The sequence below is a fragment of the Eurosta solidaginis genome, chromosome 1 (assembly GCF_040869045.1).
Source record: "Eurosta solidaginis isolate ZX-2024a chromosome 1, ASM4086904v1, whole genome shotgun sequence".
In the NCBI taxonomy this organism is placed as follows: domain Eukaryota; kingdom Metazoa; phylum Arthropoda; class Insecta; order Diptera; family Tephritidae; genus Eurosta; species Eurosta solidaginis.
In genome coordinates, this window is record NC_090319.1 from 5,542,932 (window position 1) to 5,570,565 (window position 27,634).

At 36.5% G+C, this 27,634-nt stretch overlaps 2 protein-coding genes across 3 annotated transcripts in view; one reads left to right on the forward strand and one right to left on the reverse strand.

Moving 5' to 3' along the window:
* The window catches only part of Mst89B, a 43,276-nt gene extending 34,919 nt beyond the window's left edge, over positions 1 to 8,357 (forward strand). For both annotated transcript variants that reach the window (XM_067778157.1, XM_067778165.1), the window contains exon 4: positions 7,977 to 8,357. In XM_067778157.1, the coding sequence (XP_067634258.1) occupies positions 7,977 to 8,210 (234 nt within the window). In that variant the 3' untranslated portion in view covers positions 8,211 to 8,357. The remainder of the gene's footprint in view (positions 1 to 7,976) is intronic.
* Positions 7,829 to 27,634, reverse strand: part of Mat89Ba (nucleolar protein 6 Mat89Ba) — a 43,947-nt gene continuing 24,141 nt past the window's right edge. The window contains exon 10 of the mRNA XM_067778178.1: positions 7,829 to 8,907. Coding sequence (XP_067634279.1) covers positions 8,431 to 8,907 — 477 coding nt within the window. The 3' untranslated portion in view covers positions 7,829 to 8,430. The remainder of the gene's footprint in view (positions 8,908 to 27,634) is intronic.

The window sequence follows — 27,634 nt, forward strand, 5'->3', positions numbered from 1 at the left end:
ATATCTGCATAACAGAATTTAAGGAAACAAACGTCGAAAAATTATTCACAAAATATGTTTGTAGATTATTAAATTAACGTCAAAAATTAAAAATCTACAATTTTACAAACAAGTGAAAATAAGAACAGTGCCATTTGTTTATATAGTGAAAAAACCCTGTTAATTGATTTAAATTCCCCACGAATATATTGTTATTAATGTTAAATAAACATATATGGTACATCAATTTGTTGCTTTCACTGAATATCCAGAAATACGGTTATTAACCGGATCTTCATAAATCCGGATATCCGGATAGTTTCACAAACGAATATTAACCGGATATCCATGCCGTCCGGATTTTATCCGTGTTAATGGATATCCGTACGGATATCCGGATATTCGAATATGCGGATAGTCCCAGCCCTAGTATCGATATTCGAGCGAGGTGTTTCTGCATGTTGTTTGATGCGACTTCACAAGCTTAAGTCGTGGATTAACACTACATCTCCCACTTTGAATGATTCAGGAAACTGCATTATTCTTTTTATCATAGTTGTTAGCTAACTTGTTTTATTTTATTGTTATGATACTTATGATATTTATTGTTATGAATAATTTGAAGTATTTGACCAAATGTTCTCCGCTTTGAGTATAGCGGAGGGAAAAAACGGTGATGATCAATTTTTTACCGTCATGGCTGCCTTGCCGCTGTATTACATTCTGGTCGCCCTCACCGTCAAATCACAAAAAATAAAAATATTGTTTATTGTTATGAATAATTTGAAGTATTTGACCAAATGTTCTCCGCTTTGAGTATAGCGGAGGGAAAAAAACGGTGATGATCAATTTTTTACCGTCATGGCTGCCTTGCCGCTGTATTACGTTCTGGTCGCCCTCACCGTCTTCTTAACCACCACATAATAACTATAACATTGCAGCATTTTTGACTCTACCGCTATGTAGCGGCCGCTATAAAGCGGCAACGCTTTCGAGGAAACCGGGCTCTTAGCGAAATAGTGAAAAATTTAACCTGAATGTTTTATTTAAGTCAGCCACATATTTTTTTAACATTTTGTACTCCCCAGGATGCGGCACCTGTATATGTTTCGGAGGTATGATTTCTTAAGCGAGTGATCGCCACAATTTACATTCAAAAATATAGGTTACCCTTCGCAGCGAATACTACTTGATGTATAAAGGGACTTGGGAATCTTCCTAACTTAATCAAAAATTATATTTTCCAAATTTTTTTATAGAACTGTTTAATAAATACATGATCCTGCATGTTGTAATATTAACTTTCTTGCTGGGATGCCCATACGCTCGCTCCCACTAATACACTTATATTTAAATTTTTTTCGACCACTGCTATAAAGAGAACATTAGAGTAACATAGGGAGTGATGCGTTAGTGTTTTTGGGGTACTCCATATCTCCCCCACACCTAAAACATTACAAAAAAGTTATTAAAAATTGATTAGTTATGAAAAGCTATTTTTTTTTTTTGTTTTTGATGTCTACATTTACAGATTATGTAATTAATTAATTTTTAATTATTAGGGATTTTTGATTATGCGACCTGATTTTGTAATTGTTACATCTCTCGGTATAGCGGATGGTGATGCCGTCGTAGGTGCATTTGCTGCGTTGAAGATTGGGTTTTCCGATCTGATATTTCAGTTGTGACTCTCACTTCCCCAGGTTCATATGGTATCGGTTAGGGCTGTGAACTGCATCCGGATTTTTCAACTATCCGGATAAGCAAAAAATCCGGCTATCCGGATATCCGCATTCATAAATGGGAAATCCGGATATCCGCTGTTCGGCTATCCGGATACGTAAACGGAAAATCCGGATATCCGTATGTCCGGATACTGGAATATAAAAGTTGAATATCTGCATATCAGAATTTAAGGAAACAAACGTCGAAAAATTATTCACAAAATATGTTTGTAGATTATTAAATTAACGTCAAAAATTAAAAATCTACAATTTTACAAACAAGTGAAAATAAGAACAGTGCCATTTGTTTACATAGTGAAAAAACCCTGTTAATTGATTTAAATTCCCCACGAATATATTGTTATTAATGTTAAATAAACATATATGGTACATCAATTTGTTGCTTTCACTGAATATCCAGAAATACGGTTATTAACCGGATCTTCATAAATCCGGATATCCGGATAGTTTCACAAACGAATATTAACCGGATATCCATGCCGTCCGGATTTTATCCGTGTTAATGGATATTCGTACGGATATCCGGATATTCGAATATGCGGATAGTCCCAGCCCTAGTATCGATATTCGAGCGAGGTGTTTCTGCATGTTGTTTGATGCGACTTCACAAGCTTAAGTCGTGGATTCACACTACATCTCCCACTTTGAATGATTCAGGAAACTGCATTATTCTTTTTATCATAGTTGTTAGCTAACTTGTTTTTTTGGTGCTCCGTCCTTTTTATTGGCGTTTCAAGGTTGTATGTTGGCACTAATTGTTGCAGCGTTATGGGTAGAGTGGTTCGAATTTGTCTACCCATTATCAGCTCTGCTGGTGAAAACCCATTTTCTAGTGGTGTTGCTCGGTACCCTGGAATATGGGTACATATTCTACGTATATTGGAACTATTTACTGTCATCCCTTGTCAAATTTGGTTTCCAGACAAACCGGTTTCGGCGTTTTGCCATTATCAGTGTGGTTTTTCGTTCTGATCTGTTGTCGTTTGTCTCGCTTATAATTCGCAGGTACATGAGCAGGTATTGTCAAAATTGATATTTGTGTATATGTATGTATATGTGCTCTGTGTTCACTCAGAACCGAGGGTGGTTTTTACTGATCGATTTGTATGGTAGAAGTCAGTAATTCTAGTCGTTCGACCTTCTTTGTGGGTCTGTTGCTTTGGTGCGTTGTTTTGTGTTTATTTGTTGTTGCGTGTTTGTCTGTTATACCTGTGTGATTACTTTATTTCTAGTAAACAAGTTTTAAAGGCTCAAGTATTGTGTCAGAAATTCGCTACCACCAAAATTTTTTTTGCCCCCTAATCTCCATCAACCTTTAGTAGTATTTGCTGACTTCTCCAGGACTCGTTAACTGCTATAACCCTTATCGTAGCCAAGTTATAGTGGTACATCCATATTCTTATAACGTATTATCCGGCTTTGCATGTCGATCTTGATGCCTTGATTGATTAAAAAGGGCACGCCCATTAAGGTTTCATCGCGGCTTGTGTGGTTGGTGGTAGCGTGCTCCGCCTACCACACCGAAGATCCTGCATTCACGCCCCGGGCAAACCTACATCAAAAATTTAGAACCAAGCTTTTTCTCCCATGACAAGCTTTTCAGTAAAAACTCATCTGTCTGGCAGATGCCGTTCGGAAACGGCGTAAAACATGTCCCACCAATTTGTAGGAAAAATTAAAAGGAGCACGACGCAAATTGGAAGAGAAGCTCGGCCTAAGATCGAAGGTTATAGCGCCTTGTTTTATGTAGCAAATATTGGTTTTGGGTTTGCGTATGTAGCTCGCTTCGTTTCAACATCCGGTATTCCATTTATAAAGCTCTAAATTTTTACCCCTCGGTGTATTCAACGGGTGCCTCCGCATTCGCAAGATGCGATAGCCAATGCTTCATAATTGTTCCGTTCTCTCTCTGGAAAGGTATATAAGATTTCGGCAGCAGTGCCTTTCAATACCACGAACAGTGCACCAACTTTATCTTCTGCATTACAGTTGTTTGCTGCTGACGTTTTCTCAAATTTGGGCCTAAATACATGGAAAGGAACATAACAATCAAACGTTGGAAATTTCCATCTCGGCTTCCATTTTATCCTGTCGATCACTGAAACCTTCATGAAACTGTGTAAGTTTCTCTTCTATACGCGCTTCCAGCGTAGACGGTATACCAGCTTCTTGCCCTTCTAGCTGTGCAGAGATCTGCGATGATACCTGAGCTGAGATTTGTGCCGGCATTTCGGATATACGCGCCTCTTGTGCTTCAATCTTGGATGTTATTCGTGTCTCCATCGATTCCAGTTGAGATGCTATATCCGTATGTCTTCTGTTCTACCAGTTGTGTTTCCATCTTGAATGTTATTCGTATATCTTACTAGCAGACCCGGCAGACGTTGTTCTGCCCTAAATTTGGACTATCTGCTTACATTTTAAAAAGCTTTTTCCGTCTAACTCTGCCCTCCCCCCCTCTTCACTTTTTCCTTATCCTTTTAATGACTGCTGCCTCCGTCTTTTTCGCTTCATCTATCTCTATCTTCGTCTATCTCGTTCTCAGTCTCCTTCTCCTTCCCTCTTTTTACTTCTCTCAAGTTCTTCTCATTCTTCTTCATCCCTTATTGCCATTGCCAGTCCCAGAGGGTGGTATGTATTAGGGCTGGGACTGTCCGCATATTCGAATATCCGGATATCCATACGGATATCCGTTGACACGGGTAAAATCCGGACGGAATGGATATCCGGTTAATATTCGTTTGTGAAACTATCCGTATATCCGAATTTATGAAGATCCAGTTAATAACCGTATTTTTGGATATCCAGTAAAAGCAACAAATTGATGTACCATGTATGTTTATTAAACATTAATAACAATAAATTCGTGGGGCATTTAAATCAATTAACAGCGTTTTTTCACAATATAAACAAATGGCACTGTTCTTATTTTCACTTGTTTGTAAAATTGTAGCTTTTTAATTTTTGACGTTAATTTAATAATCTACAAACATATTTTGTGAATAATTTTTCGATATTTGCTTCGTTCAATTCTGATATGCAGATATTCAACTTTTATATTCCAGTATCCGGACATACGGATATCCGGATTTTCAGTTTACGTATCCGGATAGCCGAACAGCGGATATCCGGATTTCCCACTTATGAATCCGGTTATTCGGTTATCCGTTTTATATTTATAGTTGAAAAATCCAGATGCAGTTCACAGCCCTTGTATGTATACTGTTCCAGTCCCATTCCGAGTCCCAGTCCCACCCGAGTCTCAGTCCCAGTCCTAGTCCTAATCCCAGTCCCAGTCCGTCTCTGGTCTACTTCCCCGAAAAAGGATCGTAAATACTAATATAGGCAAATTTTTAGGCTTCGCATACATATTTATCAGTTTTGCCAGGTTGATGCGACTAAATCGAATATCGCAATGAAAATTACTTTAATATCCATATTACACACACATTCTAGGGGTATCCGGGTTCACGTATTGGCCTATATCTCGAGACCCTACTCGCCCAGCGGTATAAAAATTACTCTGTACTAAAGCACACATAAACAGCTTCAATTTGATACCATTAATGTAAAAACACATCCTAGTGGTACCCTCATCCACGTTTTGGCCTATATCTCGAGACTTTGGCAAACACTCTCGAGTGCCATGAAAAGCTTCTCAGTGAAAATTCATCTGCCTTGCAGATGATGTTCGGAGTCGGCATAAAACATGTAGGTCCGTCCCATCCCGCCAATTTGTAGGAAAAATTAAAAAGGAGCACGACACAAATTGGAAGAGTAGCTCAGCCTTATTCTCTTCGGAGGTAAACCGCGCCAAGTATTTATTTTTTTTTTTTCTAATAGTGGATTTTAGGAAAAATACGGATCACGATGAACAGAAAGGAAGGCAGTGATAATATCGCAGCTGCGGTGGTACTGATAGTTTTAATGCTAGATATTTACATTGCTCAATGCTGATGTAAGTGTAACTTATTGTTTAATGTTCATTTTCATGTGTTGGTATATCATTTTATGTTTAATTAATTGAAAAATAATAAGTGTAGCCCAAGAAGATGATGAAATATTCAGCAAAACGTCGGGCGTAAGATGAAATAAGTTTTTATTTACCCAAAAATATAATACTATTTTCACACAGACGGCTTATTCAATAATAAAGGCAATTTTCTACATTAAGACGCTTATTGAGCTCAATCTTCCCTACAAAATTCGAATCTTATATTATTTCATTAGTAGCTAATCGAATGCCTAATGAAGTCAAAAGCACAATGCAACTCTGTTGGCAGCGTTCCGCTTCCGTTTCCGCTTCTTAGTTTTTGGTGTGTTCAGTGCTTAAAAAAGTCATTTGTCAAAGCAAATGTCATTGTCTGCATGGCGGAACGATACAAGGTGGCCGCATCGAACAGCTGATTATAACCTTTTTTAATTGATTTGATACATCAACTACCGGCGCAGTACGATTTTGACATTTGTCCATCGAATTTACAAGTACATGGAATTTTTTTGTTTGTAGGTATGTCACCATGCTCCCAACTTGTATCGTTCCGCCATGATTGTCTGTCTCATCCTTCATACTAATCGAGCAGTTACTTCTGTGTGAAAGCAAAAAATTTACGATTTCATTAGCAGGTGAAATGAGATCATTAAGTTTCTGTGTGAAACCCGTATAAGATCAGACGAGCCTACCAAAATCCATTTTAAAGAAACATAATTGAACTGATCGCAAAAACAACAAAATTTATTGTGTTTTTTGTTTTTATTTAGTTGTGGGGCATTTATTTACTAGTTGAGTAGTAGTAGGCACTAGTTTGTCCTTTTTGCGAGATTCATATTGTGGCGAATTTTCGCATCACTAAATAAATGCACAACAACAAAAACATTAAAGCAAACTACATAAGCACATTAATCTTCATTTACCCACATACATACAAGGCAACGGAGAGATACTCATAAACACATGTAATCATTAGCCGAAGTAGTACTTACATATACACACGCATATGGATATGCGAGAGACTATAAACTAAAAATATACATGTACATATATGGCTGGTAACCAAGCATGAAGTTCGCGAAGTTACTAGACCTCAGGAGAAATGGGTGAACGAGCCAACAGAGAGTATAAAAGCAGCGAAAGCTGAGCAGTCAGTAAGCAGTTTTGATTTAAGCATGCTATTGGTTGTCAAGTATAACTGAAGTACGTTCAAAGTAGTCTAATAAAGACCATTTGGCATTATTGAATATTGGAGTTATTTATTCAACAGTTTAGCGATACGAACGTTAGTAGAAGGTTGCAAATAAGCAGAATTTCCCTAAATTCGTTACAATATCTAATGTCCAATTTTGTGAGTATTGGATAATTGCCTTCTACACTCTTTTCAAGAGTTTATTTAATACAATCCCTCAAAACAAACCCAAATACCTTGATTGGACATTAGACATGAATTTCGCAAAAATTACAAACTGGCACCTCTATTTATACACCTCTTTGTTATAACTAAACAAACTTACTTTTTCAAATAAATACCAATTTCTGACATTAGTTTTTCTGCGGCAGAAACGCGCCGGGTAACACCCAGTAAATAGAACAATAAAAAATATTTAATTACATTTTGAGAATTTTTTAAATCAATTCCGCACTCCCTTAGAAAGGCACCTTTCGGACATCGTAGTAAGCATTGTGAATTTATACAAGTGACGAATGTTTAAAAAAAAAAACGTTCACAATAGTCAACAGCCTGGATCACCTGTTAAATCACTGTTCGATTACTTAAATCATGGCTCAATAGCGTTTTTCAAAGATTTCTGTAGACGACTGGAATATAGCATTAATCATATTTTTTTAAATGTTTGCTGAACTGGCTGCTCAATTTTTCTATTAACTAGATGTTGCAAATAAATATTAATATGTAGTCCACGGCCCGTATCGTGTTATACGATCACGGATGAAAAACCAGTTTCACTCAAATGATAAATATGAATCAGTCAAGCTTTTCATAAAAATTATGAAATATTATGAATATAATAAGTATTTGCAGACTTTCATTTATCGTTTAAATAAATACATCGTTTTAAATAAATAAATAATAAATACAAAATGGAAGAAAAGCTCGGCGCGTTTCTGCGCCTTACATTTACTTTTTATTTTTATTAGAAATATATCATACCAAAATCTATAAAAACTCAAATAAAAAAAATTGGTTGTTTAAGGCTTTTGAGAAATTTAAAATATGTAGTTTTTCGCTTTTTCCTTAGTATCCATTACATCATACCTCAGCCACATCGACAACGGAAATACCTGCATGGATGTCACAATCAAATGCTACTAACAGACGACAGTGCTGTACACGCGGATGTAATACGATGGATATTGATACGAACTTATCACCGTCTTTGAACTATACTCAAATGGCCACCTCTCCGTCAAATATATGTTTGGACGCACGTCAACAGGCGAAACAACGTAAAATGGCACAATTTGGCAACTAATTTCTCTTGAAAAAAAAAATGCTTTATACAATTTAAATGCAAAGAACATTTGAAGGTAACCCATTGAACACCATACTTGAATACTGCAATAATAAACATGTGACTTGAAAATAATTTTTTCGGCATATCCTTTTTTAATTTTTTCGTTTATTGTTTGGGCTTTTACCTTAAATTTAAGTCTTATGTAAAATGCTTGTCGAAAAATATCTACATATATTGTCTATCTTTTATTTGCTACTTTGTGTGCTTTTGATTTTTTATGAAGTTTTTTTGATGTTGTCAGTTTGGATGTTGAACTTTTCACTGCATTTTTCTTCGATAACATTTTTTTTGTATTTTTCGTTGTTTTCTTAATTTTTTTAAGTTTTGTGGCAAGCGGCCCAAACGTTTGGGGTTTGGAAAAGTAACGACTTTTTCCAGCTTCACTGAAGCCTTGATTTGCATCAAGTGACGCAGACTTTATTTCATCCACCGTACCAATTCGCATATATAAATCTTTAAGTATAAATTTGTAATCCTCAATTAAAATTTCCTTTCGGACAACAACTTTTTGCTTATTCTGACTGCTTAAAGCGCAACCATTTACTTCGTTAACTTTGAAATCTCTCTCCGCTTCTATATTCGGTTTCCAAATGAGAGCTATTTCTTTACCGCCATGTGGATTATAGAAAAAAGCTGCAAAATCGGAATATGCATCCTGTAAATAGATAAATGTATATACATACATATGTATAAAATATCTCAAATTTTTTTGTATTGTATACGCAGTTAAAGTGAAACTTCATAAAAGTAAACCTTACAGATCTTTATTTAAAAAAAAAAGTATTTTGTCCCAAACATATACAGTGGCTCACAAAAGTATTTTGCATCAAATCTTACAAGCTAGGTAGACATATTTCATTTTTCAGATGCGTATTCTTATCACTGTATATTTACTAAACAGCTCGTCTAAAATAAAAGTGGTTTTTTATCCCGTTAGGTTAGTTACTACAACGAAAAAACAGTTGGGTGACAAGATTCTTGTCCAACAAAAGTATTTTGCCTATTGCTTTGAAGCCGGTCGCAGGAATGTCAAGTATAAGTATGACCACAATAGTTCTGAAATTCCTTGAACTCATTGATTTGTTTTCGGCTATGTGAGAAAAATGAATATGTATAACAAAATTTTTTACAAAATGATCCTGTACAACAAATTTTGAAAGTGTTACTTTTCGTTCGGCACGTCGATATACTTCCTAAGCAAAATCTCAATATCTTCGTTATGCTTGCATAACATAAATTCTGTAAGTTGCAAGTGCTAAATGCATACATCTTTTTGTTATACTCAACGTGCTTTGCACACAGAATATATTAACTTTGATTGGATAACGGTTGGTTGTACAGGTATAAAGGAATCGAGATAGATATGGACTTCCATATATCAAAATCATCAGTATCGAAAAAAAATTTGATTGGGCCATGTCCGTCCGTCTGTTCGTCTGTCCGTCCGTCCGTTAACACGATAACTTGAGTAAATTTTGAGGTATCTTGATGAAATTTGGTATGTAGGTTCCTGGGCACTCATCTCAGATCGCTATTTGAAATGAACGAAATCGGACTACAACCACGCCCATTTTGTCGATATGGAAAATTTGGAAAAACTGAAAAAGTGCGATAATTCATTACCAAAGACGGATAAAGCGATGAAACTTGGTAGGTGGGTTCACCTTATGACGCAAAATAGAAAATTAGTAAAATTTTGGACAATGGGCGTGGCACCGCCCACTTTTAAAAGAAGGTAATTTAAAAGTTTTGCAAGCTGTAATTTGGCAGTCGTTGAAGATATCATGATGAAGTTTGGCAGGAACGTTACCCCTATTACTATATGTGTGCCAAATAAAAATTAGCAAAATCGGATGACGAACACACCCACTTTTTAAAAAAATTTAATATCTTTACAGTATATAAGTAAATTATGTCAACATTCAAATCCAGTAATGATATGGTGCAACAAAATACAAAAATAAAAGAAAATTTCAAAATGGGCGTGGTTCCGCCCTTTTTCATTTAATTTTTCTGGAATACTTTAATGCCATAAGTCGAACAAAAATTTACAAATCCTTGTGAAATTTGGTAGGGGCATAGATTCTATGACGATAACTGTTTTCTGTGAAAATGGGCGAAATCGGTTGAAGCCATGTAGTTTTTCTACACAGTCGACCGTCTGTCCTTCCGCTCGGCCGTTAACACGATAACTTGAGCAAAAATCGATATATCTTTACTAAACTTAGTTCACGTACTTATCTGAACTCACTTTATCTTGGTATAAAAAAATGGCCGAAATCCGACTATGACCACACCCACTTTTTCGATATTGAAAATTACGAAAAATGAAAAAAAAAAAATGCCATTATTCTATACCAAATGTGAAAAAAGGGATGAAACATGGTAATTGGATTGGTTTATTGACGCAAATTGTAACTTTAGAAAAAACTTTGTAAAATGGGTGTGACACCTACCATATTAAGTAGAAGAAAATGCAAAAGTTCTGCAGGGCGAAATCAAAAGCCCTTGGAATCTTGGCAGGAATACTGTTCGTGGTATTACATATATAAATAAATTAGCGGTACCCGACAGATGATGTTCTGGGTCCCCCTGGTCTACATTTTGGTCGATATCTCGCAAACGCCTTCACATATACAACTAAGGGCCACTCCCTTTTAAAACCCTTATTAATACCTTTCATTTGATACCCATATCGTACAAACGCATTCTAGAGGAAGCCCTGGTCCACCTTTATGGCGATATCACGAAATGGCGTCCACCTATAGAACTATGGTCCACTCCCTTTTAAAATACTCTTTAATATCTTCCATTTGAAACCCATGTTATACAAACACATTCCAGGGTACCCCTGGGTTAATTTTCCTACGTGGTGATTTTCCCTTATTTTGTCACCAAAGCTCTCAGCTGAGTATGTAATTTTCGTTACACCCGAACTTAGCCTTCCTTACTTGTTTTCAAATAATTTTTTCGCAGGCCATCATATTGGCTCTATCAAACGCAAGACCATAATATTGGCTCTATCAAACGCAAGACCGAGAGGCATACGTGCTTTTGAAATAAATTATTCAATGTTGTACAGAAAGGGCACCACTTTTAATTTACCCGGCTAATGATAAAAATCTATTACGTGTGTAACCGATCGAAATATCTAACCACCAAAACTAGACCTTTCCTTCCGACAAGTCGTTGTTTCATCAACCATTAACGAAAATTTGTTTTCTATAAAATCCGACATTCTTTTTAGTGTCTCTTTGCCTTAATTATCTTATGCCGGGATTGCCTTTGTTCTGCCACAATTTATTATTATTATTATTATTTATTAACAGATTAAATAAATTAATAAGTTAATATTAGACGAGCATTAGCTGCCAGGGCTATCAGCTCTAGGGAATACGTAATATACTTATATTTGGTAGATACATACATACATACATTTTTTTTTCTGTCTCTATAACTAGTTCTCAGACTCGGGCTCAGATGTGTTTGATAAAGTTGTGCATACAGGTTATATTGTCTTTTGACGGATTTCTTAAAAGCTCTATCCAGTTCTTTCTGAGGTAATGATTTCTGATGTCGATCAAAGCAGGGCAGTCAATAAAAATGTGGTTTAGTGTTATGGTTTCTCCGCAGCGTAGACATGCTGGAGCTGCCTCACCAGTAAGAAGGTGTTGGTGAGTGTCCAAAGTATGACCAAGGCGTAACCGCGAGAAAGTTTGTATTTGGGACTTCCATATGTCCGTGGGATATTTGGGAGATATTAAATCTCTGTTTATACCAGTATAATGGTGGTGGGTGTAGTTTTGCCATTCTCGTTTCGTTTTTGCGTGAATATGTCTTTTAATAGCTGTGCGCATATCTATCTTTGAACATGTGGTATCTTTTGTAACTGGTGACTGTGATGCTAGTTTCGCTGCATTGTCTGCCATTTCGTTTCCTTGAATACCAACATGCCCTGGTATCCAGAGCAGGCGTATTTTCGCATTGTTGTTGATGAGCACATCTCTGATTTGGTTTATTGGTGTAGAGTTGGATAGCGGGTTTTGGATGGCTTGAAGTACGGATTTGCTGTCGGTGCATAAGAGTTTTGCAATTGCTTTCCAATGCCATAGTTACTGCATGTTTGATGGCAGCTGCTTCTGCAGTAAAAACGGTTGTGAAGTCCGGTAGTGTTTGCACCCTTAGAGTGGCGCCGTCTGAGTCGACCACTTCGAAACTCGCCGGTGCATGGTCGGACTTTGATCCATCTGTGAACCATATGTTCCAGTTTTCGGTTGCGTAGAATTCTTTACGTTCTTGGAACATTGTGCAAAAAGCTTCTGGAGGTGTGGTGTCCTTTTTGAATTTGCATAGTGAAAAGTCACACGATGTTTTATTGATATCCCATGCTGGGGCTTGTGATTGGTAGTTCTCCGATGTGTTGTATAGTTCCAGGCTATTGGCGATTTGGAGTACTTTATGCATTGAAGATGGATATTTTTTTCGACCTCTGGCAATGTTGATATTTTGTATGACACAATCAATGATCGAGTATGTTGGAAAGAGAAGTTTGGGAACAAGTCTCGCATGGACTTGGTATATTCTATCTTCAATGGTTGGTAAGCCTGCCTCTGCTAAAATGTTTATAATGGGTGTTGTACGAAAAGCATAAACGCTTGCACGCGCGGCTTGGTGATAAACTGGTTTAATGATGTTGATTGCAGATTTAGGTGAGTTCCAGAAGAGAAAGAGCCCATAGTCGATTTTACTTCAGATTAACGTTTTAGTTATATACATTAGGGTGTTAATATGTACATGGAATTTCTTACTAGCAAGGTAAGTAACAATATTAATTCTGGCAGCTAATGCTTTTTTTAAATGAGTGAAGTGGCATATCCATTTGTAGTTATGCGAGAATATAATACCTAATATCTTCAACTTTTTTACATTTTCGCTCACTATATTATTTACTGCTAAAGTATGGTTATCGAAATCGCAGGAATGTTTCCTACATATGTGGAAGTTTTTAGTTTTTTCTAAGGAAATCCTGGCTCCGGAGTAGTCACCCCAGTCCAGGATTTCCTTTATTAAATTTTTAAAGATAACATTTGTTACTTCGTTTTCGTTTCTTTTGCATAATATGTAGACATCGTCTGCATAAAGGCAATGATCTACCAAACTTTTAGCTTTTATAATGTTACTTATATCATTAAATGCAATGCTTAACAAGATTACGGATAGTGGAGAACCCTGAGGAATACCATTTTCTAACGGATATACATCCGAGAATACATTATTAATTTTTACCCGAAAATTGCGATTAGTTAGAAACGATTTAACGAAGTAGAATATTTTGGGGCCTACACCCCACGAGCGAAGGCGGTTTAGAATAACGTGCGGTCCAACTCGGTTAAAAGCTTTTTCAAAGTCTAGCGAGTGAATAGGGACATGGTTACGTGCTGAGAAAGCTTTCGTGACATAATGGTCAATGTGAAGGAGAGCGTCGGTGCACCCTCTGTTGGTTCTAATGCTACTTGGTTGGGGTTTATAAGCTGTTGGGTCTCAGTAAACCATGCAATTCGATTTGCAACTATGCGTTCCATGATTTTAGAGGCATGAAAGAAGCGATATAGGGCGGTACCCATCTGTGGAAAGAGAGTTCTTATTTGCCTTAGGTATGGGTATAACGGTAGCAATTTTCCAGCTTTGAGGGATTATGCTAGTGTCTAAGATGGAGTTATAAAGCTGTAGCAAACGGGATGTTCCCATTGCCGGCATTTCGCGGATCATTTTATAGGATATTCGGTCGAAACCGGGTGTTTTGCCTTTTGCTTTGCTGATGGAAGATATAAGTTCGATCATTGTGATTGGTTTTTCTATGAGAGCTGCTTTTGGATTGGTTTCACTACGGGAGCAAGTCTGGCTCAAGGTATGAGTTTTGTCTTCCCTATATCGGTGAGAAAAGTTCGCGTCGGACCAGAGATTGGACCACGCAGAAGCAAATTCGTTGGATATTATGGACGGCTCCGAAGTTATGTTGTTATTAATTTTAATTGCAATTACTGGCGTACGCGGGTTTCTGTGGCATAGTCTATTGATTTTATTCCAGATATCGGATACAGATGAATTGGGGGAGATAGATTTAGTAAATTTTTCGAAACTTGCTTTTTTTGTGTTTTCATTTCTTTCCGAAATCTGGCATTGAGTTTTTTGAAGTTTATAAGGTTTAAAGGTGTTGGATTATTTTTAAATCTATGCCAAGCTTGCATTTTATCCCTTCTAAGGATCGTCAGATCCTTGTTCTTCGGGAGGGTGATGCTTGAGGGATGCAGTGGTTTGCGGCCACGTGTATTGCTTTAGCAATGCTAGACGCCTATTGATTTGGAGAGTTGGATTCAGCTCTAGCGCTAAGTTCAAGGTCAACATCCTTTTTGAAGTTCTCCCAGTCGGCGAAATCAAGTAGAAATTTGGGTGGTGGTTTTGCGCGTCGGGTAGTGTTTGGATACAATGAGAGGTTTAGGATTAACGGGAAGTGGTCGCTGTTGTGGAGGTCGTCTAGTGCTTTCCACTGTATAAGTGGGAACAAAGGAGGGGAACAGAGGGATATGTCTACGTGGGAAAGGGAAGAGTGAGTGGAAAAGTGGGTCGTACTGCCATCATTCAAAAGGCACATGTCGGATAGTCGTATAGCCTTTTCTATAATCCGGCCTCGGTGATTGTCGGAGGAGGCGTCCCATAGGTTATTCCAGCCGTTAAAGTCACCAAGTACTATAAGTGGTGTGTTAACTGCTCCGAAAATATCGGTTAGGTCCCTGCTGCTGAATGTTTGACAAGGAGGTATATGATAGATGCCACGGAGAACTTGATACTCAAATCTACCTCGATCACTACCACTTGAAGTTGAGAGTTGACGTCTATTTTCCTATGTAGGATATAGTTCTTTATTGCTAAACCCGCGCCTTGCTTGGCCGTGGTATTTGACGAAGAGTTTACAAAGTAGGTGGAATAGCTGTTTAGAAAGACTGGATTAGAGTTGTGGGGACAATGTGTTTCTTGAATTGCGATAAGGCTTGGGTTATATCGTTTGATAAGAATCTGGAGTTCAGAGAAGTTGTTATAGAAACCTTTCATATTCCACTGGAGAATATTCAGGTCCATGAGAAAGAAAAGGAAGCGTGCGCTGTCTTTTGTAAAGGTGAACTTTACAGAAGCGAGGGACTTAAGAGAGATTTGGTTAAAAGTCGTCGATGGAATAATCCATCGAAGAGGTTTTGTTACTGCTGTTGCATTTTATCCCTTCTAAGGATCGTCAGATCCTTGTTCTTCGGGACATAGTAGTTCCTTGTTTTCGACATAGTAGTCATTGTTTTTTAGTAGATTTTGGGTAAAAACTGATATTGGTGACATTGGTGTTGTAATATTTGATTCAGACGTTGGATTTAGAAGAGTGGTTGGTATGTTAGTTTGGAGTAATGAATAATTTTCTAAAGAAGTACCGGGATTTATTTTATTGAGGATGCTTGAAGTGGATTTTTCGGTAGAGGTATAGTTTGATTTATTGAGGTTACTTGAAGTTGGATTTTCGGTAGTAGTGTAGTTTGTTATATTGAGGTTGCTTGAGCTTGGTTTTTCGGTTGGGTTATTGGAGTCAAGTCCAATAGTATATGTGTTTTGCGTTCATGCATTAGCATCGGTAGGTTTTTCATTTTCGATATTAGGTTTATCAATAGTGTTTGATGAATGAATATTGGTAGATGTGCTATTTTTTGTGGTAGAGGCGTAGGAGTTTAGGCGTTGTGAGAGGGGTAATCCATTTTTGTATTTTTGCCGTGCTTCGCCCATACTGCATTTTTCGGCCGTTTTAATCTTAAGAATTTCCTTGGCCTCGACATATTTTATACAATTTTTGTCCGAAGATGCGTGCTCATCTTTACAATTAGCACATTCTGACGCATTTTTCAGGGTTATGAAGTGGGAGATTGCAAATGTCGCATATTGGCACTTTTTGGCATCTTTTTTGGGTATGTCCTAGAATTTGGCAGCGCCTACATCGCATTGGACTTGGAATGTAGGGTTGAACCTTGGTTTTATACCATGCTACTTCTACGGATTCAGGGAGTCGTACAGATCAAATGTTAAGACCATTTGCCCAGTGAAAATAGTTTTGCCTTCAACTTTTTTTGTAAATTTGTATACACCCGTAACTTTTTGGTCTTTCATTTCATGTACTATTTCTTCTTCTTCCACGTGCTTAATGCAGGGAGCATAGATTACACCTTTAACCGAATTCAAGGTGTCATGTAATTTTACAACAATTGGACAAAGGTTGGGGAAAGATTTCACTTTTAGAAACCTGTCTGCTACTTGTGCGGTGCGCGCCAAGACAAGTATATTACCGTCCCGAAGTTGGGTAACTGCATCTATTTCGGTTGATATAGCTTCAATTGATTTTTTAATGGCAAAAGGACTTAGCTTGGATAATGGTTTATTATTGTCTGCGGATGAAATTAGAAGGAATTTTGGGTTATAGGTTGGAGGGCGTTTTGGGCGGAGTGCTGGGAAAGTATCTTGTTTAGTATTAGCTTTCTGTCCTTTTCTGGTTGGGTTGTCTAGATGATCACTTAACGCAGAAAAGCGATCCGGTGACCTATCCGGAGGTCCCGGAGCCATTTTAATGCTAATATTTATTCAAAATATAAATTTAAATTAACACGTGGGCTTAATCAAAAAAGAAAAACAAAGGTAAGAATGAAGGAAAAAGAAATGGAGTGATTAACGGAACGTTAACACAATAACAATTGTAAGTCACAAAACTAGTCACTGAGAGAAAAACGACGTGTGAACGCTTTGAATGATAGTCGGCGACTGTGCCACAATTTAATAAATAAAAAAATGTAAGGCGCGAAAACCTCCGAAGAGATTTTAGGACGAGCTTCTTTTTCCGATTTGCGTCGTACTCCTCTTGATTTTTCCTATTTTCTTGATTATCGGGACGGGACCTACTTGTTTTTATGCCGACTCCGCAAGGCAAATGAGTTTTCACTGAGAGCTTTTCATGTCAGAAATACGGTCAGAGTGCTTGCCAAACACTGCCGAGGGCCGAGCACGCTTAGAAAAATTTTCTTCTAATTGAAAAAAACTTCCTTTTTAAATTTTTGATGTTGCTTTGCTCGGGGCGTGAACCCAGGATCTCCGGTGTGAATGGCGGAGCACGCTACCATCACACCACGGCGGCCGCCGCCACAATTTAATTGTTGAAAAACTTATGAATCTGTGCGACACATAGCTAGCAGTGATGGAAAAAAATCCATTGAAGCAAATGAAAGATAATATCGTCGGTCCCATGGAATACTCTTTTCTTTTATGTATATTCTTTCCGGTGTACGCCGGTGTTCTTGCTTTAAAAAGGTTTTTTGTATTTAAAAAAATATTTATGTAGGAAAGCTTTTGTTTGCATGTACATATTTAAGAGAATCAACGTATTGTCTAACGGATCGTTCAAAAAATTTCAAGAGCAGCTCCTTGCGGAGGGCCTGACCTTCATTCACTTACTCCAGGGAGGCTTCGAACCTAGCCCCGGTGTAAGGGACTGGTACTGCTGCTTCTGCCGAGGAAAATTGAAGTACTTAAAATGGTCACACTTTTGTATGTATGTCTCGTACAAAGCGTAGTTTCACCGAAGGAGATGTTCTGGTCTAACTTCTAATACTCGTTATCGACACGATTTCTTTAAATTCTTTGTGACCCCTTGCTGGTCACGCACAAAGGCGACTTACGGTTGCTAATAATGGTCTTTTAATACTCATGGCTCTCATGGCACAGTTTTAACGATGAGCACCAACGCTGGCCTATTGTTAATCGCGCCAAAGGGAGCAGTAGCAATCCTGTCCACCACCAGTCGCTACCACGCCTCCTGAGCCTCATACACCATGCCAGTATATAAGCTATAGCACCTCGACTTCGAGCTCATACCTTCGTGAACGTCACTAGAAGCTCTATGTATAGCTCCGAAGACTTTCTAACTGATTTTTTTTGTCGCGCTATACTGCCGAGAACTACCAGAGAAACACCTTGAAACGTTAGGGGGTAACTATTCGGCCAAAGATGCCGCCTTCGAAATGATAAGCAGCTCAAGTGGATATTATTGCGTAACTCATAAATGAAAATAGTATAATCCTACATAATTTAAATTTTACAAGGACCCTGGATACCTTTTTTTCCAATGTAGACCAAAATTTGCAGACGTTTGTGTTCGAAACATTGATTTCAATAGTCTTCGCTAAACCAAAACGCTATTTAGAATGAATTTTAAGTTGAAAGATGTAAGCCTATATGCTATGTCCAAACTGTTGTTTTCCGGCCTTTTGATACAAGAATTCGACTGTCTGGGGAAAACTTTTGCTTCACCACTTTTAGTGTTCTTGCGAAGGACAAAGCCTCACCTGGTAAATATATGTGCCTACGTATTCACATATGTAATAGGAGAGGAGCCCAAACGTGTAGGTGATATTTAAACTTGGTTGATAGGCTAGAATCACTGTGATTAATTCGGATGGACTAGTTGGGATAGGCCCAACTTTGGGAAATGTCAAAACTGGAGACTTGGGTGTTGAATGATGAAGTGTGAAAATCAAAATTAACACATCGGACGTTATTTTAAAGTTTCGCAAATAAACAACAGATGTTTGAATACATATATGTAATACTCCTATATTGCTGATAGAAAATGCTCGCAATGTGTTTTGAATTCGAAATCAAAACAAGACAGCCTATAAAATTTTTGTAATTGTAGCAGCATAAGTGTGACAAGAAAAAATTTAAATTTAGGTACATTCGATTATTGAATACAAAGGAATATATATTTTTATAAAAATCAGCATTTTTTTCGGGTAACGTGCTTTTTTAACAAACTTAAGGACAATTTGGAAACATGTTCGACTTGGGTCATTTTATTTGATGTCATTGTTCCTTCTTAATTTAAAAAAAAATTATGCAAAGTGAGCATTTAAATTTTTTATATAATTTTTCTTTTAGTGTTTTGTTTTAATAACTTGGTGAATGGGTGATGCAAAATCCGTATTAAGCTGACATCGAAGGCGCTTGTTTTTTTTAATTCCTTTTGAACGGGTGGAAAGAGTTACATTTTTTAGTTGGATTCCTATAACTGGCAGTGATGCGCATCCGCTAATACCCTTTTCGACCATATCCGTCCAATTTTCGACATGAACAATAAATGGCCTAGACAGTCTTATACTGTTTTCACACAGAAACTTAATGATCTCATTTCACCTGCTAATGAACTCGTAAATTTTTTGCTTTCACACAGAAGTAACTGCTCGATTAGTATGAAGGATGAGACAGACAATCATGGCGGAACGATACAAGGTGGGAGCATGGTGACATACCTACAAACAAAAAAAATTCCATGTACTTGTAAATTCGATGGACAAATGTCAAAACCGTACTGCGCCGGTAGTTGATGTATCAAATCAAGTAAAAAAGGTTATATTCAGCTGTTCGATGCGGCCACCTTGTATCGTTCCGCCATGCAGACAATGACATTTGCTTTGAAAACTAAGAAGCGGAAACGGAAGCGGAACGCTGCCAACAGAGTTGCATTGTGCTTTTGACTTCATTTGGCATTCGATTAGCTACTAATGAAATAATAATAGATTCGAATTTTGTAGGGAAGATTGAGCTCAATAAGCGTCTTAATGTAGAAAACTGCCTTTATTATTCAATAAGCCGTCTGTGTGAAAACAGTATTAAATGAGTAGAAAATAGAGTACCGCGCCGGCCGCCGCCGCCGTTGCGCCGATATTTTTTACATTCGGCAGCGGCGTGCAAAAAACGACGAAAATCGGCGGCGGCGGTGACGGCGTTTACCTCTACTTTCTAAGATGGACAAAAACTGACAAAAAGGATGATATTACAAAAAAACACCAAAAGCCCCTTTTTTAAGTATTGGGTGGTTGTTAAAGAGAATTTCTTCAAGTTATTGAAACCCACCTTCAACTTTCTGTGCGATCATTGGTTACTGAGATATCGATAATCAAAGACTAAAGGATCGCTTTTAATTTGAAGGACGATACCTCGGTGAGGAGTGGACGTATCAAGACTTATAAAATAATAAATATAGTTTAAAAAACCGTTTTGTTATGGTAGCGTGTTCTGCCTACCACACCGACGATCTTGGGTTCACGCCCCGGGTAAAGCAACATCAAACTTTTAGAAATAAGTTTTTTCAATTAGAAGAAAACTTTTTTAGGCGGGTTCGCCCCTCGGCTGTGTTTGAGAAGCACTCCGAGTGTATTTCTGCAATAAAAAGGTCTCAGTGAAAACTTATCTGCCGAGCAGATGCCCGGAGTCGGCATAAAACAAGTAGGTCCCGTCCCGCCAATTCGTAGGGAAAATTAAAAGGAGCACGACTCAAATTGGAAGAGAAGCTCGGCCTAAAAGCTCTTCGGAGGTTATCGCGCCTTGAATTTTTTTTATTAGTTTAAAAAAACTAAACACGCCGTATCACAGAGGTTCGTGTCTCCGCTATTAAGCACAACTCGTTTTGTAGCGAGTTATTTAACCACTGCCTTCTTCAATAATTGCCGCCAGATGGGTCTCTTTGCGCGCCTAGCCTAGAGAGTTACAAATATACAAGTGAAGCTAATATAAGCGTCTTGAAAACAGATTAAAGCTTAATGAACAAATTATCCAATCCTTACAGTGATTAAGCAAAAAAATATTGTTCCACGTTACGAGCGGACCAACAAAAAAACCAAAATACCAAATTTTTTTTTTGCTGGTTTTCTAAGATTACTTAAAAACAGAAGAGGATACAAAGCTTAAAAGTTATAATCCAAAAACTAAACACTTGGAGCTACAATTTTCTTTTCTTGTAACGGCCTGTTGAAATTGGCTAAAAATTCGGAATTTTTTTTTTTTAATTTACAGCATAATCCCGATATACGTATGTTTCCTCAACACTTATTTTTGAATCTATATATTAAAAGTGGGCGTGTTTATCTTCCGATTTTTGTAATTCTTTCTGGAACAGTTACGCCTTGCATAGGGCGAATGCATTGATGAGGCTGACCGCCTTCGCCGGTTCTCGAAACATGGAAATTTCAAGCACGGAGTACAAACATAAAAATATACATCAAGCTACATGGCTGTCCCCCGACCGACGGACGGCATGCCTTCAGTGTTTTAGATAGACCACGGACCATTATCTCGCCCACCTTTCCGCGGCTAAAACCACCGAGCAAAAAAAAAACACACAAGGAAAGCTAAATGTCGAAAGGCTTCAATCGCAACAGATTGCCAATGATTTCGCAAATAGGCTCCACACCTGCTCTCTGAGAGCACAATCAACCCGACGGAATGCAGGAGCACATCTATAAAGCACTTCGTACTGCCGCCGAGGAAAAAATTTGTCATCGGCGACCACCAAAAAACAACTGGTGCAATGAGGAATGCCGCGTTGCAACCGAAAGAAAAGACGCTAAAAGCGAGCGCAACAAGTGTAAACGCTACCGCGAGTTGAAAAGAGAAGCGAGACGCCTTTTCAAGAAGAAAAAAGCAGAGACGTAAAGACGTGAGAGCGAGGAGCTTGAGCTGCTGGCTACCAGAAATAATTTTTTTACCAAAAAATTCGGCGACAGATGGAAGGTTTTAAGTCCGGGACAAACTCCTGTATGAGCGAAAACAGAGGTCTTGTAACCGACATTCACAGAGCACTTAGATTATAGAGGGAACACTTCTATGCTCTCCTAAACAGAGACAGGAATGTATAGCACAGGGATGATGAACCCGATGTAAAACATAATCCCGAATTACAAAATTTCGACAGTTCATAATCTCGAAACGACCAAATCCCGAGAACCTGTAAATTGCGAAATCACACATGACGTACAAAAAATACAAATATTCGGTAATGTTCTATTCAGACACCCAAACTAATAGTTATTGCATTTTCGAGTTTAAAAAAATCACACAAATTCAATAAATATGAAAAAAAAAAAATCTTTCAAAATAATTTTGCCCTATAAATATTTTTTTAAGTCATCCTAAATTATTTTTATAAAATCTTTAGTGAGTCTTCAAAAATAATTATTTAGGTCTTATATTTATAAATACGTTCATTAATAAATACGGACAATGAATTTCGTTTTCAAGTCCCAGAAATTTTTGGTTTTTTGATTTACATATAACTCTTTAAAAATAATTAGATTTCGAGCTGGAATATGACCTGTGGTATGCTTTAACAGTGATTCGGAAATAAATGGACCAGGCTACGAGTTTGCTTTGTTGAATATTTATAGAGATGGTTTACGACTTGCAGAACAGAAGCCAATGAAGGAGATTGAGCCAGACAAGTAATAGGTTAATTTGTTGCATTATCCAGATCGAACTCAAGCGTTCGTTGGAATGTATGTCGCATTCGTCTTTGACTATAAACATTTCAAATCGGCAGCCCCTACCATTTTTTGATAGCGTCTTCCGATTTTCGCGGTATCCTAACCTGATTTTTTTCATCGCCTCCACCGATTTAAGTCAACCGAAAAAATCGGTAGCCTCGACCGAAAAAAATTAAAGATTAACAATGCTCATCTGAGGATAACGACAACCACTTTCCATAGAAAAAAATGCGTGTTGGAGGCACATTTATGGTGATAAATAATAAAAATCCAATGCTAAAATTTAAAAGAAGCAGAGGCAGATGGTGGCCCCCACTCCGCTGGAAGGACCAGGTGGAAAACAATTTAAATGCCCTTGTGACCAATTGGTACCAGAAACGACTGGCGCGACTTGTTGGACGGCTATAACCGTTTAAACGGTTAAGCGCCAATAAAGTAAGTAAATAATAGATGAGCGTTGGTAGCTTTTAATTTTCTAACGATTGATGCCACCGATTTCTTCGTAGTTCCACATTGCACAAACAATATCTTCAAATATTAAACGAAACAAACTCGTAGTCTTTGAATCACATAAATCCAAAAACACTTAATAAAGAAATTTATGATCCATAATTTTTATATCAAGACTTTTATAAATCGAAGTCCAAAACAGGTTTTTTGAAGACTCGCACAAAGCAATTTCTAATAATTATTATTTTAAATCAGACCTGTTAAATAATGATTACTTGCCATTATTTTCTATTTTTAATGATTCAATTAATTTCAATTAATTAAAAAAATAATCAAAAAAACATGATTTTTTACGATTATTGAAAAAAATAAAAAAAATAAATAAAAAATAATCAAAAGTAAACAAAAACGGTCTTTTTTATTTCTTTTGTTTATTTTTCCGCTTTGTTGAAAGAAAAATTCTTGTTTGTTGCATGCACGGAATAATTTCTACATACAAGTACATTTTAGGATGCAATATTCAGCCCTATTCTGCATTTCGAATTGGATTGGAATTTTTTCGATTTGGCAATTTTGGTATTATGTGTTCCAATCTCTTTCGATCCAACTTCGAATCGTTCGATTTTTTGTATTCTGCATTTCGATCGTAGTTACGTTTTTCTAAGTTGCAAATTAGTTGGCGGAAAAATATTTTCTTTTTATTTTTTATTAATTTATAACAGAATTTTAACAAAAATGTAAGTAAAACTTGTTAAGAAACGTAGAAGGCTTGATGATGATTGTTTTTTTATATGTTTCCAGGTCAAAAACAACATGTCGATGTCGAAGTCCTTGGACGTATTTGCCCCGCAAAACTATCTAACATATACTTGAAAGCATCCTTGTTAAGTCGAAAATTCTTTTTGAACCTAAATTAGAAAATAAGTCATTAAACTTTACCACTTTTAAGTTCAATTTCTTACAATTCGTCACTCATCTCAAATGGATTACACAAATCTCGCAATATTTGCCTTTCCATTGTCGCCGTGGAATTTTCGTATGCGTTGCTTTCCAACTCCATAAATAATGCCGCGGCTATTGATTCCATTATAATAGACAGCTATAATTTGTGTCTGTTCGTTGGGTCCAGTTATATGCCAAAGCAATCTGCCGGCGTAGAGGAAGGTAAAGCGAAAACGTAAACAATCCTTGCGGAAAGAATAAATAAACCTTTATAAAGTATTTTAGGCCAGTGCAATGAAATTACCATCCTTAAAATTCAGAAAATGTGAACTATATTCGTGCAGGAATCCGTTTTAACAAAACTTCGTGGCCACGGCAGGGAATTGGCCAAAAGAACGACAAAAACACACTTACAATTATGAAAGCACTTCACTCAAAAAAATATAACACTGCGGCAATATATTATATTGCTTTTTTTGTATAAAATGTCGTGGATAATAAAATATAAACGTTTTTCAGTGTTTTTACAAATTTTCTTTAATTTATTTTGTTCCAATGTTCACACATTCCGTACCAACAGCCGATTTCGAAAAATCATTTGATCTTCCTCTTCTCTTTACGATTCCGTCGTAATGCAGAATACCAAACTTCGATTGAAGCGGAGCGTAGAACGGGAACGTAATCGAAATGCAGAATAGGGGTGATTAAATCGTAACCGCTTATCGAGGCAAATATATACATGCAACGTATAGGGTGAATGGTATATGTGCATAATTTGCTACACTCATTATATAAAATAATAACGATCCTCTATGGTTCATCCTTAAGTCAAGCCAATTTTGTTTTGTATACAAAATTAATATATCCACTATTTTGGATAACGTTATGGCTATGCACTGATTGTTTTGTAATCAAAGTTTATCATATTGTTCGCTTTATTTTAGTAATATTGGTTTCATATCATCGCCAGTGTGGGGCAATGTTCTCCAACAAAAGGTGGGCTGAAAAATTTGGTACGAAATGAGCTGTATAGCTATCTGGGTGATTCATGTACTAGCATGGACATTTAGAAAACACGAAGTGCGTTGAAAGAAACTGCAAAACTCTTCAACACGCCTTTAACTTCTTCTGCTCCTGTTGAGCGACTATTTTCCTTCGTAGGAATTATAAATGCTCCAAGGCGTCAGACTTTGTCGAACGTTTTATTCGAAACCTTAACTTTATTGAAAGCAAATGCAAATTTGTTATAATGACTAAAACAACTTTTAGATAATGAATATACATAAATACCTCTTATATTACTTTCTTTTAAGTTTTGATTTCCATCGAAATATCGTTATTTTTGGCAATGTTAATTTAATGAAACAATTTTTAATTGATACAAATAATTATTAATTAGATACACATTTCATAACATCATTACTTCCTTGTAAAACATCAACTTGTGCAATTTTATGTTTACAAAAACACATATATATAAAATTAATAAAAAATAACATGAAATTACTAAAATTTACATTTTCTAACTGTACCATTGAGCATGTAAATTAGATTGGGACGAAACCTCACTTTTCTGTAATTTCCGTTAACACTAAAAATATGGCTCACTATGCAAAACTTAAGATTTTATATAAAATATCCTAGACGTAATCATAAGGAAATACAAAGAAGTGTTAATGTACTTGGACGTATCTTAATAAATTTATCTGGAATATAACAACCTTTGGCTAGACAACTAATCATGATGATGAATGACAACTTAGATGATCGCTCCAGTTGGAAGTGAAGCTATCAACCATCAACCTAAGTAGTACTACTCATACATATTGTTTGAGCATATTGCTTTGTCATAAAACAATACGCACTCCCCAGGTATTCATCGGAAACACTTACGATAATTTGTAGGTGGGTATGTATATACATATGAACCCATTATGCCTAGATAAGCGCTAACGATATACCGGTACATCCTCCAATGTACTTGTATGTACAAAACAATCAGTGCATAGCCATAACGTAATCCAAAATAGTGGATATATTAATTTTGTATACAAAACAAAATTGGCTTGACTTAAGGATGAACCATAGAGGATCGTTATTATTTTATATAATGAGTGTGGCAAATTATGCACGTATATATACTTACCGGAGAATATTTTTAGATCAACCCACATATACCATTCACCCTATATGTTGTATGTATACATTTGCCTCGATAAGCGGTTACAATTTAATATTGCATCCTAAAATGTACTTGTATGTAGAAATTATTCCGTGCATGCAACAAACGAGAATTTTTCTTTCAGCAAAGCAGAAAAATAATTAAAAATAATCAAGTTTACTTTTGATTATTTTTTATTTTTTTTTATTTTATTTGTTTCAATAATCGGTAAAAATCATTTTTTTTTTTTTTTTTTTTTGATTTTTTCTAATGTTAATCAATTAGTAATTGCTTTTTACGGAAAACAATTGAAATAATCATTGACCATTAAAATAGGCATCTAATTAATTGATTACTAATACTAATTCAAATTTAACAGGTCTGTTTTAAATACTTAAAAATAAAATGCCAACAAAAATAATTTCGGATCACTTAAAAAAACAGTTAAGGTAAAATTATTACGAAAACTTCTTTTAATACTTATTGAAATAACAATTTTTGTTGTTATATCGGCCTACTGATTTTAAGATCGCGGGAGCTCAAGTCCTAACAATAATTTTTTATCATTATTATTGTTATGATAAATTTTTTCTTAATTGAAAAAATGTTTAAATAGAATAGAAGAAAGAAAAGGAAAAGGATTAATGAAGACAAACAAAAAACCGCTGTGGTGGCTAAATGGTTATAGCAGCGGCGCCTAAACGTTGCCGATGAAGGAATTTAGCAGTTCCCGAAATGGATCTATACAACGAGCTTTGGCAGTTGTCTAAAATTTTTTCTTTCTTCTATTCTAATTTAAAAATTTTTTCAATTAATAAAAAATTTATCATAACAATAATAATGATAAAAAATTATTGTTAGGCCTTGAGCTCGATTCGAACCCGCGATCTTAAAATCAGTAGGCCGATATAACAACAAAAATTGTTAATACATCCCAGAGCACGGGGAAAAAAAGTGTCAAAAAAATATGACACTATGGCAGCATTGCCAACAAACAAGTCCAATTTTCACAGCTATTCTGCAACAGATGTCGCAGTGGTGTGAATATCAATTGGCACGAACCAGAATAGAAGTAGGATTAATGAAGACAAACAAAAAACCGCTGTGGTGGCTGAATGGTTATAGCAGCGGCGCCTAAACGTTGCCGATGAAGGAATTTAGCAGTTCCCGAAATGGATCTATACAACGAGCTTTGGCAGTTGTCTAAAATTTTTTCTTTCTTCTATTCTAATTTAAAAATTTTTTCAATTAAGAAAAAATTTATCATAACAATAATAATGATAAAAAATTATTGTTAGGCCTTGAGCTCGATTCGAACCCGCGAACTTATTGAAATATTTGTGAATTTTTTGAAACTCGAGAAAGAAAAAAATATATTTTGGACGTCTGAAAAGTAGTGTATGATACCAGCAAGTAAAGTTTCTCAACTTAAATTC